This window comes from Thunnus albacares, chromosome 1, assembly GCF_914725855.1.
Source record: "Thunnus albacares chromosome 1, fThuAlb1.1, whole genome shotgun sequence".
Classification (NCBI taxonomy): Eukaryota; Metazoa; Chordata; class Actinopteri; order Scombriformes; family Scombridae; genus Thunnus; species Thunnus albacares.
Window position 1 is genome coordinate 25051196 of NC_058106.1, and position 18745 is coordinate 25069940.

The 18745-nt window shown below is 40.0% G+C and overlaps 1 protein-coding gene across 1 annotated transcript; it reads right to left on the reverse strand.

Annotated features, from left to right (window-relative positions):
* Positions 1–30: 30 nt before the first annotated feature.
* cmtm4 (CKLF-like MARVEL transmembrane domain containing 4) lies at positions 31–17456 on the reverse strand. The gene is made up of 4 exons (XM_044351648.1): positions 16413–17456; positions 8110–8286; positions 3219–3317; positions 31–2649 (listed from the first exon to the last, which is right to left on the reverse strand). Exons 1-4 carry the CDS (start codon positions 16596–16598, stop codon positions 2485–2487), a joined length of 627 nt encoding a protein of 208 aa, XP_044207583.1. The 5' UTR covers positions 16599–17456; the 3' UTR covers positions 31–2484.
* Between the last annotated feature and the right edge of the window lie 1289 nt (positions 17457–18745).

The following is an 18745-nucleotide window of genomic DNA, read 5'->3' on the forward strand; positions in this document are numbered from 1 at the left end:
TACACGATTGAAAGGAAACAGGAGAGCATCTCACTTTAAAAGAAGCAAGTTCTAATTTCATTCAAACACAAGGACTGATCATGAACTCTGCTACTGCACAATCTGGAAACTAGTGGAAAGTGTTTCTTTTTTTTTTTTTTCCACATAAATACAAATTCATCATAGCACACTGTAGCACAAAGCTGTACACAAAGAGCTGCAGCTTGATAGTTTTTTAGTCAAATATGATGGTCAGTTTATATTATCAAATAGCATAATGCAGAGTTTGCTGTACAAATTTTAAGTGAACATCGTTATATTACACGGAAATAAATCCATCCATGTAGTGAATAAATACAAGTGTGATTGTCTATTTAAACAACTATTTCAGTCACCAAACAAGGAGAAATAGCAGTTGAACATGATATAAGTTACTAAGACATGATAAATGCCTGATTAATCAAGCATACTGTGTAGTGTGGCCACTTATAAGGTTGTTTAACTGTGTTGGCAAACAATAAATCAAGTAGCCATAAAGTTTTAATTTCATTTTAACCCACGGTCAAATACATTTCTGGTCTCTTCAAACAACTACTTCTATATTAGTTCATAGGAAATCATCTTTACTGATCATTCGTGATGTTCCTTCACACAAACACAACTATCAGGCTGTGCACTCAGTCCACTGAAGTCACAAGAAATACATTTTAGATGAAGACCAGAAGGTGGAGCTATACAGTAAGTTTAGACCCTGTACAAACTCTTACCCAAACCTCATTTACACACAACTGAGAAAGAAAACACACGTTGAATTACAGAGTATAGTGTAGATTTGATACATTCGAGCAATGTAAGACATCAATAATGAAGTCTTCCTTCGTCTTATGATACAGATATGTTGATTTTTCAAGATTAGGTCGCCTGTTTGCACGTCAAGTACATCAACTGAAAAGAAAAGCATGAAAGGAGTATGTATTATTTTATAACCGCTGCATTGTGGAATGATAGAGATTCGATAATACATAAATTATGTGCTAGTATACTGCAGATACATGTACAGACATTTTAACTCAAACATATACAGAGTGAAAGCTGCGACAATAATGCTAAATGTACCATAAATTCAACCCACTGTTCCCACCTTAACACCTCTGTTGGACAGTTTAAAGTATCACTTAATTCCACTCTCTATGTCTAATAATTAGAAATGCTTTAAGATACAGCGTTCAGGTCGAGGCACCCTGTGATTTCATTTCAAATGGTTTTTAAAGAATTAAAGTTGGAAGGAGTGTGTCAATACCTGAGATACAGTATATACGTATAGGCTAAGGGCACTGATCGCCTACTGATATTTGTTTCAAAATGAACCACTTCACTGATGTGCCATCACCGTACCTGTTACCTGAAGCCTTGGATATGTGCAAAAGTAACGAAATGCCAATTACTTTATCATCGCCTGACGTCACCCATTCTGGCTCACAGTGTTGACCTAACACATACCTCAAAACTCAAATTTTGGAATAAATGTGGGTAGTTTACACACAACCTGGCAAAAATAGACGGAATAAAGCATTAAGGATTTTAGTTTTGGAAAATTTGGAAGGCAGTCACATATATATTTTGGTTTCATTGGGTGCATTAGTGTTGCAAAGAAGTCTGTTAATCATTTCAAAAATATTCATCTTTTGCTGTAGCGCCAGTCTTTATTGCAGTTAAGAATGACCCTGTATTATTTCTGTATGATTGTTGGCGGCAAAGATCTTTCTAGTGGCTAAAGGTCACATGTTAAAAGGCATTTTTAAAGTTAGTCAAGACAAAGAAGGAGCAAACTCTATGTCAGCATGTGTAATCTTCAGAATAAAATATCTCATGTCAGCCTTGTCCACAGGTAGAAGCTGAAGACTGATGTCAGTATCAAAGAATGAACAGAAAAGTCACGGTGCTTTTATTGTACTGCAGGCTATGTTGCTGATCCAGTGGCTTCCTGGATATACGATCACATTTATCACCACAGACTTAACAGACGTGACGCAAGTAAATCATACAAAAGCTGAACTTCTGCTACCCGACTTCATTCACAGTGAAACACAAAACTTTTTTCTTTTTAAAAAGTCAACACCAGGAGGTCGATACACAGTTATAGTGAAGTCAGCCTGTCTTTGGCTCTCCGTGGAAGTCATCCTTCACTCTGATTTAGAAAGATATGTGGATGAAAAGTCTTACAGAAAATTCTGACTCAACCTCAATCTGAGCTCTTCACTGCGCAGTGTTTATGTGTTGCTGCAGCCAGGACAAACAAAGCCACAGAGCACATCTGGGGCTATGAAATGAAGGCAGAAAGAGCAGCCCAAGTGTTGTGATGAGAAGTCAAAGCGTGTGGTGAGCTGGGAGATCGCCGTACCGCTCTGGACTTATATGCAATACTGTTCTGAAGGCAAGGAGTAGTGGTCCTCTCAGTCAGCTGCTGGTAGTGTGATCTTCCCCTGTCTGATTGTCTGCTGGCACTCATGCCAGCTCAGGTCGTGCCTCCATTTCTCCGCGAGATGCCGTGCGCGCTCGCATGTACTCGCTGGTCTGAGCCGCCCCCTGGCAGCCATTGCCTAGACGCCACCTCCGTGCAGCCAGGAAGGTGTTAAGGCCATACACACCTGTCACCAGGATGCCAAAGATCTACGTACAAGTGGAAACAGAAAGTAGAATAACAACGTCTGAATTTGAATGGGAAGCAAAGACATAAATGCTGCATGGAAACACAGTTCTAGAAATGCGTCCTTTAAATTTGTCAATGCAAACTTGATTTAGGCTGATGTGTTTATAGTGAAAGAACAGACATAGAGATAAATTGGTTTAAGCATTTTTGCTAAAACACACACACACATGTACACAAATGGTTTGGTGTTTGAAAATATGCATTCAGGTTTACTTTGGCTTCTTTCTGCTCTCTCATCAGATAGCATGATGACTCAGTGATGACAAATCTACCAGTAACGGTCAGATAATTCAGTGATCTGTCAGCACAAAACCAAACCTAAATGAGACTATTACTGAGGGCGTATCACACACATGCATGCATTCTTTGTGATATGCCTTCATAGGATATTACATGTTAACTGGATATAGCTTGATGAAAATGTACTGACATACCAGGTGAGTTGTAAAGATGTCTGCTTTGTTTGCACCAGTACATGCAGTATGAGGGTTATAAAACAAAACAGCCATAGTTGGCTCTGGCTACTCACCCCTGCTGCTATTTCAGCTCCAGTTTTGTGGTTGATACAAATCAGCACGAGAGATGACAAGAAGAAGAAGATGGTGCTGGCAGCCGTGTTAACAAGGTCCTGCAGGAACACACAAAAACATACATGATGACACTAGATTCCAGATGTGCATAAGTACTGTTTTTTCAGAACTGTCTACCAAGTTTTTTATTAAGAGGAGTGACTGAGGTGGAGTACTCAAAAATAGAGAAGTTAATCATACAATCATCTACACACAGCAGACATTTTTCCTCACGGCAGGATATGTATGTCACCCCAAAAGACATTATTGAACATATTACTTATGGAATTCAAAATAGATACATTTATTTACAACATTTCGTCCTAAGCACAATGCAGCTGTATCAATGCTGTTACAAATGTTACAGATAGTATATGTGGTATGTGCATCTCTTTTAAAAACTGACCATTTTTGAGGCAGTTTTGACACTATTTAAACTTGTATTAGTCTTCACAACAAAGCTGCTGGATTAGGTGACTGGCCCCGACTACATCCAGGTAAAACATCCTGAAGTGGTGATGCATCATGTTGAGCCAACATTCTTCTAACCAGCCCGTCTGCATCCTTGGTGCTTCACCAAGCCACATTTAAAACCGCGGTAGGGCAAAGAAGCCAACGGCGCATAGTTAAAAGCCACCTAGATCCACATATTACACACAAACATCCCCATGAGGAGGAGAATGACAGAGAGTGAGAGATACCTCGCTTTGATGTTTTTTCTCTCCTGTTAGGGAAGGGTTAATAATGATGCGCTCAGCATGACTGGGGCACGACCCTCGTGATCAGATGCATGATTGTAATCATTGCAGACATGGTCTCTCACATGACCCACAAGGCTCATACAATGGCGATGTCACACACACAAACACACACACACATACAACAGACAACTCAGGCGACTCAGCAGGGCATAAAAACTATAATAATTGGCAACTGATCCTGGGGTTTAATCAGTAACACATTAATATGTAAACATAGCACTTCACACTAACTGGCACAGTCAATGTACACCAGTGTTATAATCCCAAATTCCTACTGAAATCATAGCCCCACCCACTATACACACACACACACACACACACACACACACACACACACACACACACACACACTGCAAACACTGCTCACACACAGTCCCATCTATCTCGCCTGACTGGTTAAACAGGAAACACTGTATAGGCTATTCAAGTTCCAGGGTCCTGTTTTCATGTGCAGCGAAGCCTTGATACAGTGTTTAGATCACAGATTCTCTCAAGATCCAGTCAGTTCAGTCCCTGCAGCTGACCCTCAGTCTCCCTACTTCAGTCATTCCTACATTCCAGGTTTTAACCAGGCCAGCACTCTGTAAAACCTTAAATAACACAAGCAGAGACTGGACCAAACCACTGGCTCTCTGGCTTATTATTGGCCTGCATCAGTCTTTCACAATCTTCTCTCTATCTGCTAAGATTCGGAGCATTAAACAAAACTGGCATCCTTTAAAATTAATCTTAACAAGCTGCACTTAATATTATATAAACACATGATGTTCCATGTTATATTCGCTATATGTGGTTCGATTTTTCTGTCTCTCAAGATAGAAGCGGGAAATACTCATCAGACTGCAGCTATGGAAACCCTGAAGGACCCAGCAGAGCACTGATTAGGAAATATATTCGCTTGACAGTCGCAGCAAGTCATACAGGGCCAGAAAGCTTCAAGCGAGAATAAAACGTCTCTCCGGCTTTTACATCTACGCCTGATTCTTTCTAAAAGGGAAATAAAGATAGTGGGAAAGTATTCTGTGTCTTTTGTCTGCATGGGTGGCAAACTGTCAGCTGTCAAAACCAAGAAAGCTTTTATTGGATTCCACTTGTAGGTAAAGTAAATACAACATGAGCAAAGTGGTCTCTGATCTGAGCTGATGATAGATTAATGGCTACAGCTAATGATAACCACAACCCTCAGCAGAGAGATGTAGATCATTACAGACAGGATAACATGGGGTCAAACAAAGAAACAGGATGCATTATCTTACATATGTGAAGATACTGTACATTAGAGTTGAAACAATTAATCAATTCATTCACAAGTTGAAGTTAGCAATTTAATCTGTGACTATTTTCATAATAAATTAATTGTTTAAGTAATTTATCAAACCAAAATGTCAAACATTCACTGCTTCCAGCTTCTCAAATGTCAGACTTTGCTGCTTTTTTATGTTCTGTATAAACTAAGTACTTTTAGGCTGCTGCTTGAACAAAACAACCTATTTGAATCTGATGTTGCCTTGGGCTCTGGTAGCTTATTAAACATCACTATTTTCTGTCATTTTAGACACTAGATAATTGCTTAATCTCCCTTAAAAAAACACCCATAAATAATAGATTCACTATTAAAATAGTTGTAGTTGCAGTTCTACTGTAAACATACAGAATGAACCGAAGGAACCTGTAGAAACTGTTGTACTCCTTTGCAAACAATATTATTCCTAAGTTAATAGATACCATTTGATTACACAGTGGTTCTGAATAGACACTGTGCCACTTGGCATGTGTGTAAGGCTGTGACAGGTCCAGTCAGCACCCTCCATGGTTCCTCTGTCTGAAGCAGCCACTTCATTCATGTGTTAACTGTAGTGAGATACTGTCTACTCAGAACAAAACAACCAGAATTCACTGGGCACACTGGCAGGGAATTCAAACCGTTGCTCTCTTTTTAAAGGGAGAATAACGACACAAACATCCTTCCCTCCCTTCCTCTGGGTTGTTAATGTTCTTCACTGTGTGTGTCCTTGGGGTTTGTCCCTAACCTGACACGCCAGATGGTTTGTTAAACAGAACCATCTGAGAAGCTGTCCTTGGAAACAGTTTGGAAAAGGGCAGGCACTTTCAAAAAATACTTGGCAGATGATTGGATGAACCATCTGTCTATCACTGTCTATCACTGTCTTACCTTGCGAGGCAGCTGGAGTTGCAAGATTGCGACATCACAACATCATGAGATCACGTGAGAATCCTCACAGGACACAAGCACGTAACTTGAAGCCTGACAAGATGGATTCTTGCGTGATCTTGTGATGTCGTGATCCCGTGAATCCAGCTGCCTCGCAAGGCAAGTTTGTCCCACTTCTGTCCAAGAATCTCTCAACATGGCCGACAGTTATTTGGCCAATTGAGAATTAGATTGCATGAATTGCTCATTCATGCAATCTAAACCCAAAAGTTCAACTCAACCACTAGAAGTCACCAAGTGGCTTTACAAGCAAGGACTGCCTTTATTTCCGTGTGGAAGGGGAGGGAGTCGGGGTCAGGACCTGTGTTTCCCCCGCAGCACTGCCAAAGTCATCATAGAGGGTGAATTGGAGGAGATGGGATCACGTAACACATAATTCTATGATCAAAACCCTCCTCCTGAGACTCTCAACCGCATTATAAAACAACTCGCTCTATAGCGGTGTGATGGCAGCGTCAGTCCACATTTGAAGTTCAGAAACAGAAGAAGGCAGCGGAAGGGTTAACAGTTGGTTAACACTCTGAAATGCTTACTCATGGTGAAATTCTCAGGGGCCCAATGTGCCTGGAGCAGCTTTGAACTTGATAGATATAAACAGCGTGGGGTAGAGCTTGCACTGTGGAGAGGAAGCGAGCATCGTGGGCTTGTTAGCTACTACAGTTTGGAGTCAGGGGAGAGACTGTGAAATCTGGAACGCAACACCTACTGTAAGTCTTTTGCTGCTACGGTTTGGTATCCAAAGAAGTGTATAGCACAGGGTTTCATGAGTTGCAAACAGAAACAACACCGAAATTGTTGTTCTCAAAATATACCTCAATATCTTTGTGCATAACAGCATGTTTTCCAGCAACAACAATGAGCCAAGCCTGCAGCCCACCACAGTCTAACTTCTTTAAAGAACAACCTCCTCTGTGAGCCAAGTCGCAACCCACAACCACACCTCTGCACGCAAACACATGAACACAAACACACAATAATTAGTTTTCTTATACAGACTATTATACAATACACCTGAGTGGAAAAATAATTCACCAGTGAAGCTAAGATGAGAATGTCCAGTGAGCCACAGGAGAAAAAGAACAGAACGTCTCAGAAAAAGAGTGAACAGGAGGATTTTAGATTATATGGACTATACTGGTCACAGGTAGCTGGTGAAAGTTCCTAAACCAGCACTTCTAAATTGGCTCGGGCCTCTCTGCGACTGTAAAAAGACTTTCATTTGGTGTCGTTCTGCCAGAAGGAGAAGCCAAAGGCACACCCTCTCTTCGTGTTTGAGGTAGAATACAGTACCAAGGATACCATAAAGCAATCTGATAGCTATGGTTGGATTTGGACATCTGGCTTAACATCCACAGCTTTACTACGACATGTAAGCTGTGTGGCCTCTGGAAATACAGTTAAAAGCTGTTTTTCCACTCCCTGCAGCTCAGAACACACCAACGTGTGTGTGTGTGTGTGTGTGTGTGTGTGTGTGTGTGTGTGTGTGTGTGTGTGTGTGTGTAGGCAAATATTGAAAGGCAACCAGTATCTGCTGGAGAACACCCACCAGCTGATTTGTTTACAGCTGACAATGCATATCCTGGTAACACTGCAACTGTAAGCCCTCCCAGCCAGTTCAATATTAACCTTAGCCTCACAGTTTCATCATTTGCTTACCTGGTATAGTGAGTGTGTGCTAAGCCTTGCCCTTACACTAAATACAAGACTAGAGATGAGGAAGGATGCATTTAGCAAAAGGTTTTAAGCATAAACAGGGTGACAAACTTTTGTCATATTCCTAAGTAGAACCTCTTGTAAGCTCAAACATATGATGAGTCTGGTTTTATGACACATTTCAAGGGTGGGTTCTGTACCTACCGTGAGGCTCCAGTTGATGTGGGGCACCTTGGTGTGCAGGTTGAGGCTGAAGATCAGGAGGAGGACTCCTGTCACCACAAAGGCACTGCAGCTGACAAACTCGAAGAAGTAGACCCCTCCACAGGGAGAACACAACATGATAGTTTCTATGCAGATGAATCCAATAAGCGATAGGACCTGAAGTGAGAGTCAGAGAGAGAGAGAGAGAGAGAGAGAGAGACAGGAGAAGAACAGTAGGACAAGTTGAGTATACTCTAATTTAAATGTTCCAAAATATAAATGACTGTTAAATTAGTTAAACCTGTTTGATTTGTATGATTGGAGTCTGGATGACTTAAAGGGATCCTATGCCAGTCTACAAAAAGTATTAACGGAGACAAAACAAGTGATTATGAACAACAGCAGTATCACAGAGTACATTTCCTCGGATGTCAGTTAAATTCAATTCAGCCAGGTTTAAGATTACATAAGTAAGGTTTGACTTTACTAATTTTGTGTCAGTAAATAATAGAACATAAAATAAAAAATACATATAAAAAAACAACACTTGCACTGCTCTTTAGCATAAAGTGTACCGGAGGTCAAGCCATTTCTCCACTTTAATGTGTTTGTTAGTACTGAAATTCCAAGCTTTCCAGATGATTAAGTGATTGTCCTATGAATAGACCAGAGGCCATGAGCCCATCTCATGAGTCCCACTCCTGGCAGCCTGTGATGATGCCTCTCTCCAGCCAACATCCATCAACAAACCACAGTATGGGAAAAATTCTGCTATTTAGGTGTTCTTCTGCCATCTAGACCCTGACAAAACCACACACAGATTACCGATTGGCTCGGAGCAGTCCAAAACCCAGAGACATAACAGAACCGAGAGAATGCCACTGCAACATATTACCGACCTGAAGCTGCCCAATTCAAACCAGTTTAGACCAGATCTGGTTGGTCTACCAGTGTGGGACAGGTTTTGTATTAAACATTGATATAATGTACTGTATAATGGTGGGTTTGAGTTGAGGGATTACTGGAGGTTAAACTGTGAGTAAATCTATGGCAACAAGCCTTTAAAAAGGCACAAAACTGAAAGCTACAGTGTATTTATAATCTTTTTACCCTTTGTATCCGACACATTATGTATGTGTGGTTGGAAGAGTAGTTTGACTACTCAACCAAGGCATGCCTTGTGTCTGATCTGTATTTCTCTCTCCACAGACTATGCACTTAATGTACAGTAGGACTTGAAAATGAAAGCAGACACTGTTTTATAATAGTGTCTCATCTAATTGGATTTTCAAATGCTCATGCAAACTGCAAGAGCCAGTTTTGCATGAACATTTCTTGTCCTCACACAAGCAGATGAACTTTTACACAAGTGTAAAGGATGTGGTGTGAAGGTTGTTTTTTTTACCTTTCTTCTTCATACCCCAAAAAGGCAGTCCCAATCTCTGTTAGTGTAATTTCATGCTATATGGCTATACTGTATATATACTACATGGCTGATTTAGATACTGCCACAACAGACAGAAGAACAACAATCAGTATGTAATCACAGATCAAGAGGGAAAGACTGAGAGATTCAGGTAAATATTTGGCCAACACATGCTTTGCCACAAAGTGAGGGGAATGCCACATCTATATTTTGGCAGAGTGAGGGATTATATCTAACACTGTAAGAAAACATAACAGCTATTTGCTACAGTTTCTGTTAAGCCCACCAACCCCTATACAACTAAATGCAAGTGCAGAAAATATTTTGACAACAGTAAAAGGCAACGTAAATCTTATAATCCAATCTATGAACAGATCACTGAAGTGCCGCCTCGTTTGCAGCTTCTTCTCAGTAAGACACTGAATGCCTCACAGCTCCAGGCTTCTGCTCTAAGGCTGACATACCCAAGAGGAGGTAGACAAAACGTTTCCTTTTTAGGTGAATTAAGTATTATCACATACAATAAATGAAAGAGAAAATTAATAGACAGTAACACTATCTGGGTGGGCATTATTGATAGTGCAAAAAGTCTTTTAAGTTCCTGAGAAAACATTTTATTCCATAAATCCCCTCACTTGTCCCATTAATATGTGACAACACCATATGTTGTAATCCATACCCGTGTGGAGCCTCTAATGGCTACAACATAAGCCCTGTCTCAAAAGGCTCTCTAAATCCTCTTTAAATGTTTTCTTCCTAAACAAAAGACTTGAAAGAATAGATGGATACAAACAAGCATATTAAAATCAGTGAAAAACAAAAAAAAGCAGGACATGCAATGGGTATGTTTGCTAACGAATTATCGTCTGTTTGGACAAAGACATTTGGGACCCCGGTTATTTTTGGGATGTTTTTTTTTAAAAAGTACTCAAACTTTTTTCTGGTGTGAAGATATTCATTAACTTTTCCCATACAGAAAAGCATCTGGGAAAAGATTTTTTAGAAGCAGTTGAGTCTAAAACTTTGTAAGCTGACTCCAAAGCATCCCTGTAAAAAAAAAAAAAAAAAAAAAAAGGTTCAAAACGAAAAGACTTTTTCAAAATTTTTAAAACCAGGAAACCAAATAAATATTTTCATCTGCTCTGAATCCAGCTTAAATCCAGGTCAGCTATTTGCATCTTGTTACTCGACTGTGATGAACAAATGCACTTGAGAACAAATCCGAACAGACTCATTAAGTCTGCTCCTCCTCTTCGCTTGTTTTCAGCTGTTCAATAGCTGTTTCTCCAGTTTAATGAGCAGCGTACTGTTTCTGACAAGTAAAGAGTTGTTGTCTGATGACTGGCACCAGCAAACTCTCTGTAGAGAACTCTCATGCTTGTGACAAACTATTAAAGGTCCACAGACAGTAATGAATCCATGAACCCAAAATGAACCCAAACTGTGTCACATGACTAGTAATACACTTTGGCAAAAACACACATAAAAAAAGGGCCGCTCTGTATTGCAGACACACTGTGCCAAACACCTTTAAGACACAAGTTTAATTTTATGCAGCTGTTTAAGCCTCATTAGAGCATGTAGTTGGATAACAATTTGTCTGTGACTGTAACACAACCAAAAAGGTTACACCCAAACAGGAGTGCAGGGCTGTTTAGGCTGAAGGATGATGTCATGTCTCTTGAAGAGAGTATAATGCTCTCCCCAAGTCCCTGTGTAGCAGGTGTCAGGCAGCCATGGGGGAGGAGGCGGGGGATCACAGAGATCTATACTGTCTAATCTTGTATGTAATGATTTTATGTCAACCTTCACCCCGACACAATCTGTTAATCGTGCGTGCGTAAGTGCGTGATCATGCAAACCGTCTCTCTTCCTCTGCTCTCCACATGCACACACACAGACACATCCTTATCTTTGGGATTATACACATTATTAGATGCCTTTAAAGGCCTCTTGGACTCAGATCCCCTTCTTATACGCCATCTGTTGTGCACAGAAAATTAATGGAGGAGAAAAGAGGCCTCGCTGCAAAGACTATGCAACATTATATACTGCACTCTAAGTGCTATGGGACCTTCTGCACTAAAAAAAAACTTTAAAAAAAAACCCTAAATTGTTAAATATGCCTGAGCAGCAGCCCACAGTCATCTGTGTGTTGGAAAACATAGCCTGTACGCAGGTTATATTTCACCCTAGAGGATAATGTGTGTGTGTGTGTGTGTGTGTGTGTGTGTGTGTGTGTGTGTGTGTGTGTGTGTGTGTGTGTGTGTGTGTGTGTGTTGGTGTGTGTAGGCAATGGCGTAAATGTCTCCCCACATGCATGCACAAGTCTCTTGTTGTCTTTATGTCTCTCTACAAGCTCTGAATAAGTAATGTTTCAACCAGAAGTGCAGGAAGTGCTCGCTGACATTCAGGAGCATCTGGTAACTTCATTACACAACATCCACTGACTGAAAAAAAAAACACCTTAGCATAATATTTAATTACCACTTGTTAGAATAGCACTTAAAAGAGGGAAATATACGTTCACCATCATGCATGAACTGTGATCATCATGAAGGCATAAGGCCTGATGGGAAACAGAGACAATTTGATCAGTGTAATGTCAGGCCCTACAAAGTATCAAATTCCTGTCAGTGTAAAGGAACATGAGGTGAATATCGGTTGGACTTTTTTTGACCCTGTCACATCAGAGAGACAAAGAAAAAAAAACTGTCAGGGTGGACACACCTTGGTCAGGTTTCATGCTACTGGGGGGATGTTTAGGATCAGTACAGGGTCAGCAGCAAGTTGACTCTAAAAGGCTTTTAAGAGCCAGTGCAAATGCATTTTAGTCCTCTGGTGTGAAACAATTACACAGGTCTATTAGCACTTAGCATCCTGGGCCCCATTCTTTGCACACTGATAACCAGGTTATCCAGATTAGAGGAATGTTGACAATTTGACGTCAGTCTGGATTTTTTGGATATTCAAAGCTGTCTTAAAATTCATCTGGAACTGCTGTCAGAGCAAAAAGTCACAAAGCCCAAACCTGCTAAACTGCAGGTTTATTGACAGTAAGCCGAATCATGACCAAGACGTTTTAGGGTGAACCCTAAACATGAACTCATTTTCAGATACACACGTCTCACTTTCTCATATTTATAACGAAAGAATGTTGATATAATTATGATTGTAGGTAAGAACATGCAGGTTATTGACAAATTATTATGATCTATTGGTGTAATTGTCACAATTTAATCTTATACAACAACAAAATAAATATAAAATATAAACAAAAATTTTGTTTAATATAAACAAAATTAAAGTTTGTGCACTAAACATGAATCAATCCAAAGTTAGTCTGAGCAAAAGACGTAAACTCAACTAAATGATTCTGACTGTTAAAAGACCAGTGGAGCCAGATTATATAACAGTTAATTGGACATTTAAATACTAAAACCTATCACTTAAAAGTCCCTTGAATGTTCAATGAGGAGAACGGTACTAATCATGCACCCAGTATCACTTGCAGTATGACCACATTCACTGTAATATCAATATAATTGCTTAATAGTGATGAAAGTGTAGAAACAGTAGAAACATTGTCTACATCGCATAATGTAGAACAAAATAACAGCAGTAACAATGTACGCACACATTAAATAAGACTTATGTCAAAGGATCTATTGCCCCAGTGTAAACAAGGACTGGGTGTGGAGGTCATGTGATAAACATTTCCTTGGCAAAGTCATAAAGAAGTATGGACAAAGGCCACAGACAGTGGAGTGATGATTACAGCCCGCTAACCTTTGAGTAATGAAAACTGACATCATCACAAAAGCCTAATAAAAACTCAGCACTTAACTCCCCCGTGTGTGCAGAGAGATACTCCTCGTGTTTGGATCTTTAAAGGAGCTGATACAATCTGCACCAGTCCGTTTAACATTGATCCTAATCATTACTTCATGTAGCTGATTTCTGTATAAGGATGATCTATTAAGAAGACAGATTTTGCGTGCACTTTCAGTCAGAGAACAGCTGCCTATTAACACAATGATAAAAATAACAGAATTGCCAGATTGAGCAGAAACTGTGCTACATGACCCAACCAGTATACTTTATCACATGCAGTCATCTCTATTTTGTCATTTATCAGTACTAAAAAATCGTCACGCAGCCTCAGCTGGGACAGAGTTAAACAATTAGAGGATATTGCAGTAAAAATGCAGGACAGTAACGCAATTAACGTCTGGCCTTCTAGGCGTCATCTAAGATACCGAGCATAAACTTGGATGACTTTCAACAGTCCTGTCCTTGTTAGTGAAGGAAAAATGTGACTAGTTCGAACTGGAAAGTCAGTATCAGAGCTGAACAAACCACTGAAGTAAACAGAACAGAACGGTGCAAATAGAAGGTTGGTAGTATAAACTCAGATAATGCACATGTGTATTTACATTACCTGTAAAGTGCTATATTTTACTGCGAACACCAGAAAAATATCTATGTCCTTGCAGAAACATTTATCTGCTCATGCGTGGCATTTCTATCAACAGGTGTGTTACAGTGTAGAGCATTTACATCCTGTCTCTGCTGCTTGCACGACTTATTTTTTAGTATTTTTTGCAGATGATGGTGGTTGGTAAATGTATTTCTGAAATCATGGTTCGCTGTAGGGGCCCATTTAAGAATCATTATGGTGTCACAGAGGAAGAATTCCTTCTAATCATCTATTTAAATTATCATGAATTGGCATTAGAACCATGCAGCCAGGCACCAGTATGCTTGCATCCATGAATGAAGGACATGTAGGACAATAAGGGACTAAATGTTATTACAATTTAGAACTTAAACAACTCATTTATTAATTGATTAGTTGATCGACAGAAAATTAGTTGCCAACTACCTTGATGGGCATTTTTCACTATTTTCTAACATTTTACAGACCAAGCAATTAATCAATTAATCGAGAAAATAATCCTTAGACTAATGGATAATGAAAAGAATCATTAGTTGCAGCCCCATTACTTTTTCTTTATCTGTGGGGGCCTGTGCTGCTAAGGGAATGTAAAAGAAAAACTAAACTATAATTGTTTTTCTGCTGCCATAAAGCAACCAAAACAAAAACAACATTCTATCATTTGCTGTGAAACAGATGAAGACTGTGAATATGAATCTCTTTAGTTCCTGTCTGCTCCAGGCTTCTCCCACACTGACAACAGATGGCCTCCTATCCTAACGTCCCACGAACAGAGAGGTAAACATCACAGGTGTGTGCAACAGCACAGGCCGCTGACTGTGCTCCTCTGTAAGACCAGTGGGACGCTCAGACACCCACAAGCTGAAAATACTTTCTAAAGTTAAAGAAAAGTTTTCAAGTGAAGCAGAGAAGCCAGTGCTGAACTACAGAGTGTTATCTTCTAACAATTTGGACTTTTAGTTTGCTTGTGCTATCCACAAACGCTGTTTGAGGTAATTGCTAGTTTCCTCAACTGCATGGTTTTTCCTGTTGTGGACACACCGCTTCATGTGTATGAGTGTGCATGCCTGCATCTGAGTCTGCTGGCAACAGAACAAGAGAAATTGCTCTGGCTTGACAGATATTTCCTCCTCTGCTGAATTGTCAGAGCTTTGGGAGCCCTCGTTCAGCTTTGTTGTCTCCTCTGTGCGTTCAAACATCTGGTTTAGGCGTATTGGTTTAAAGTGACAGCAAAAATATGATTTGTCCAGTGATCACTACATACTGACAAGAAATGGTCAGCAGATGAAGTCATTGGGTATTTTGTGATTTGTTTTGTCTAAGAGACATTCAGGACCTAATCAAATGTACAGGTATCATCAGGTATATTCTCTTAGACCCAGAATCACAATGAAGGACTTCATGAGCAGCAGTGGAAGAGCAGGAAGCAGCCACACAGTGGGAAATTAAGTTTTCTGCCTACCTACAAACATGCAAATCAAAAGTTATAATGTCCTCAAAGCGATATAAGGCTTTCATAAGACATGTACTACAATATACTACAAAGCACAATAAGATCACTAAGGTACTGTGTATATTACTTTAAAGGAATAATAAAGGATAAAGAGAATCAGGGCTGCAGCTAACGATTATTTTCATTAGCAATTCATCTGTTGATCGTTTTCTCAATTAATCAATTAGTCGTTTGGTCTTTAAAATATCATAAAATAGTGAAAAATGTCAATCACTGTTTCCAAAAAAGTCCAAGATTAAACCTTAAATGTCTTGTTTTGTCCCGACCAACAGTCCACAACCCAAAGCCATTCAGTGTACTGTCATAGAGGACTTAAGAAACCAGAAAATATTTACATTTAAGAAGCTGGAACCAGAACATTTTAGCATTTCTTCTTAAAACATGACTCAAAACGATGAATCGATTATCAAAATACTTGGCGATTGATATTTGGTTGATCGACTAATCGGTTAATCACTGCAGCTCTACAAAGAAAACATTTTACAATGGGACTACTGCACCATCTTGTTAAAGCAATGGTACCCTTCAACTAAGAATACACATGCACATGTTTTGCCAAGGTGTGCAAAGCATGGCTGGCTTGAGATTTAGAGACGTCACCCCTTATACCTGCACATGTGATGAACTAGCCAGACCTGACGGACCACTATCAGCAATATGGTTCAGGTAGACCAGCATCTGTTTAGGGGTTTAACCCATCATTTCAGTGCTAAGTAATAAATTTGGTGTTAATGCTTAATATGTGGTTCAGTTGTTTCAAAAGGATAAAACTTAAGCCTTAAGTGCATTTATTTTCTGATCATATGTTAGTGGCTGCTTGGTGGATATTATGTCCACCAATGGTGCGTCATTTTTTTTTGTTTTAACCACTTTTATGAGGCTGTAGCCAACATCTGTGAACTTACCACTTCAACCACCTTTAATATGCCAAAGTATGACTTGAGGTACTCCACATCGCACCTAATCCCCCCCAGAACATTCCTTGAATGGACGGGCTCGGTGGTGGGCTGATACGGACTGCTGGCCCCGGAGATCATGGAAGTGTTGGAGGCCTCGCCGTCAAAGCCCTCTGCCTCCTCGGTGCTCCTCATGATGATTATACTGGGGGTGTGGGTGAGGGGGGGGAGAAGCTGGACTCTTGACTAGAAATGTTAACCCCAACGCTGACAAACCTGCCTGGATCTACCTCACGGCGCAGGTTATGTGACAGAAAGCACACTTTGTTCCATGCAGGCTGGAAGTGGATGGAGAAAACAAACCAGACAGTCCACTTTTCATGGCCACCCCGCAGGGAAACAGCCGCGTCGGGTAGAGGGAAAAAAACAAGCTGGTATCCGTTTAATGTGACCCTGCGATGTTTCCTCCTGGTTACAATGTTGCGTCTCTCCCCTCTCAGAAAAAAAGCCGCACTTATAACTCTGTTAGGCGGGTCACTTGTTCGAGTCTCAGTGTCACTTCTACCAATGGACGATTCTGGTTAGTTCAGCAGCACCGAAAAATAAGCCAACCGGGTTGTGTGACTGCGCTCTGCGACCGAAAAACATTCACCCATCACGGCCCAGAAGGACCGAGAGAGAAGCGTATTGTGTCCTATTGTAAACTTAATTAGGCTAGTCTCTACAGCAGCATACAGTGAGGCAGGCAGCCTATACGCTGCTGCTTAGCTCGCTATGGATGCAAAGCAGGCTTGTCTCCGCCCCTCTGAAAAACTGCACATTCTTGTGTCGGCTCTGCGCCCGTTTTAAGTATTCCCAAACAGCCTGCAAAACGAACCCAGCCGGAACCAGGCCGACAGCACCGAGCTCTGCTGCATTTTTTTTATGGCTCCTCTTTCTCTTCGACTGGTCCTTTTTTCTCGTCGTCGATAAAGCCACTGCAGCCTGCAAGTTCCCTCCAACCAGGCCTGATGAAATTATTTGTGTTCTCCAGAGGATTACAGTGTGGCTGCAGTTCTTTTTATAGGAGTTTATATTGTACTTTATCTTCCGGGGTATCACTGGAACTGTCTTAATCTGTTTTAGCTGCATTATCTATAGGATATTACCCTCATTATCCCTCTAATAGTAAAACATTAAATATTAAAATATACATTTCTAAATCTGTATAAATATGACTGCATTGTATTACTCAGAGCGCTCATATTTTTATGGTTTGCCTGCTCTTTAAATGTATGGTTGCAAGTGTCAGTTTGTTGACAGCAAACGTGCTGGGTTTTTATCAGATGACATGTCAATCATGTCAAGTAAACTTTCAGAATTCAGGGATTGGCCTCTTTAGCTGGATCTCTGTGCCTTACTGCCCTCTTATGGATTTTTAGTGGTATTAAAAGGTTGTGTGTGATGGAATAAAGGGATAAAGATGCTGGAGAAGTCTATATCGTATCTGAATGTTGCTTCCAATTTTTAGTATTATACAAGTTCTTAAATTGGCCTTGGTGGGTAGATAACCTCTGCTAAAATGCGCAGATTCGCCCCGAAAAACAATTGTCTTAAAAAGGAAAATACTTAAAGGGCTTAGATCATAAAGAAAAGGTTTGTTTTATATAGCTACTGTGCTTCAACATGAGTCCTACAAACTAGATTGAAAACACACATCGCCTTACAGCATATTAGGGTTAATCCACAGGTTACTTTTTGATAAATGATTGGAATATAGATTGGGCAGGTATTCACTTACTCAAAAGAAATATGTAAGTATATCTCATTGGGTTTATAATAAAAGGGGTACATTGTATGCATTTATATATATTTGCACCAATTTATGCTTGATTTTTCTCCAATCAAAGCTTTGAAGTATACAAATCAAGGGATGCCTACTCTGGCTGTTTTGGCTTTAAAAGCACATTACAACTTAAATTTCTTAAATTTTGAGCTTTTAAAACTTTGTTGATGGCTGTGATCTTTGCACGTTCAATCAATCAAAAACAATCTGAGTCTCATAAAGCAATAGTTAATTAGGTCATTTTTAATTAACATTTCTTACTATCCTTTCTTTTTTAACAGTCAGGGTTACCACACTTTCTTAAACATCAGTTCAAGGACTTTCCAGGCCTCAGATTCAAGGACCCAACATGGCATAGCTTGAGACACAGATCAAAGTTAATAACTGTTACAAGACAGAATTTTTATGATGAAAACTAGCAGGCAAAGGCACAGCACAGCAAAACAATATTCCATTCTAGCACAAAATATATAAATTCAAGCACTTTCAATGACCCATGTCCATTTATGTCTACTTT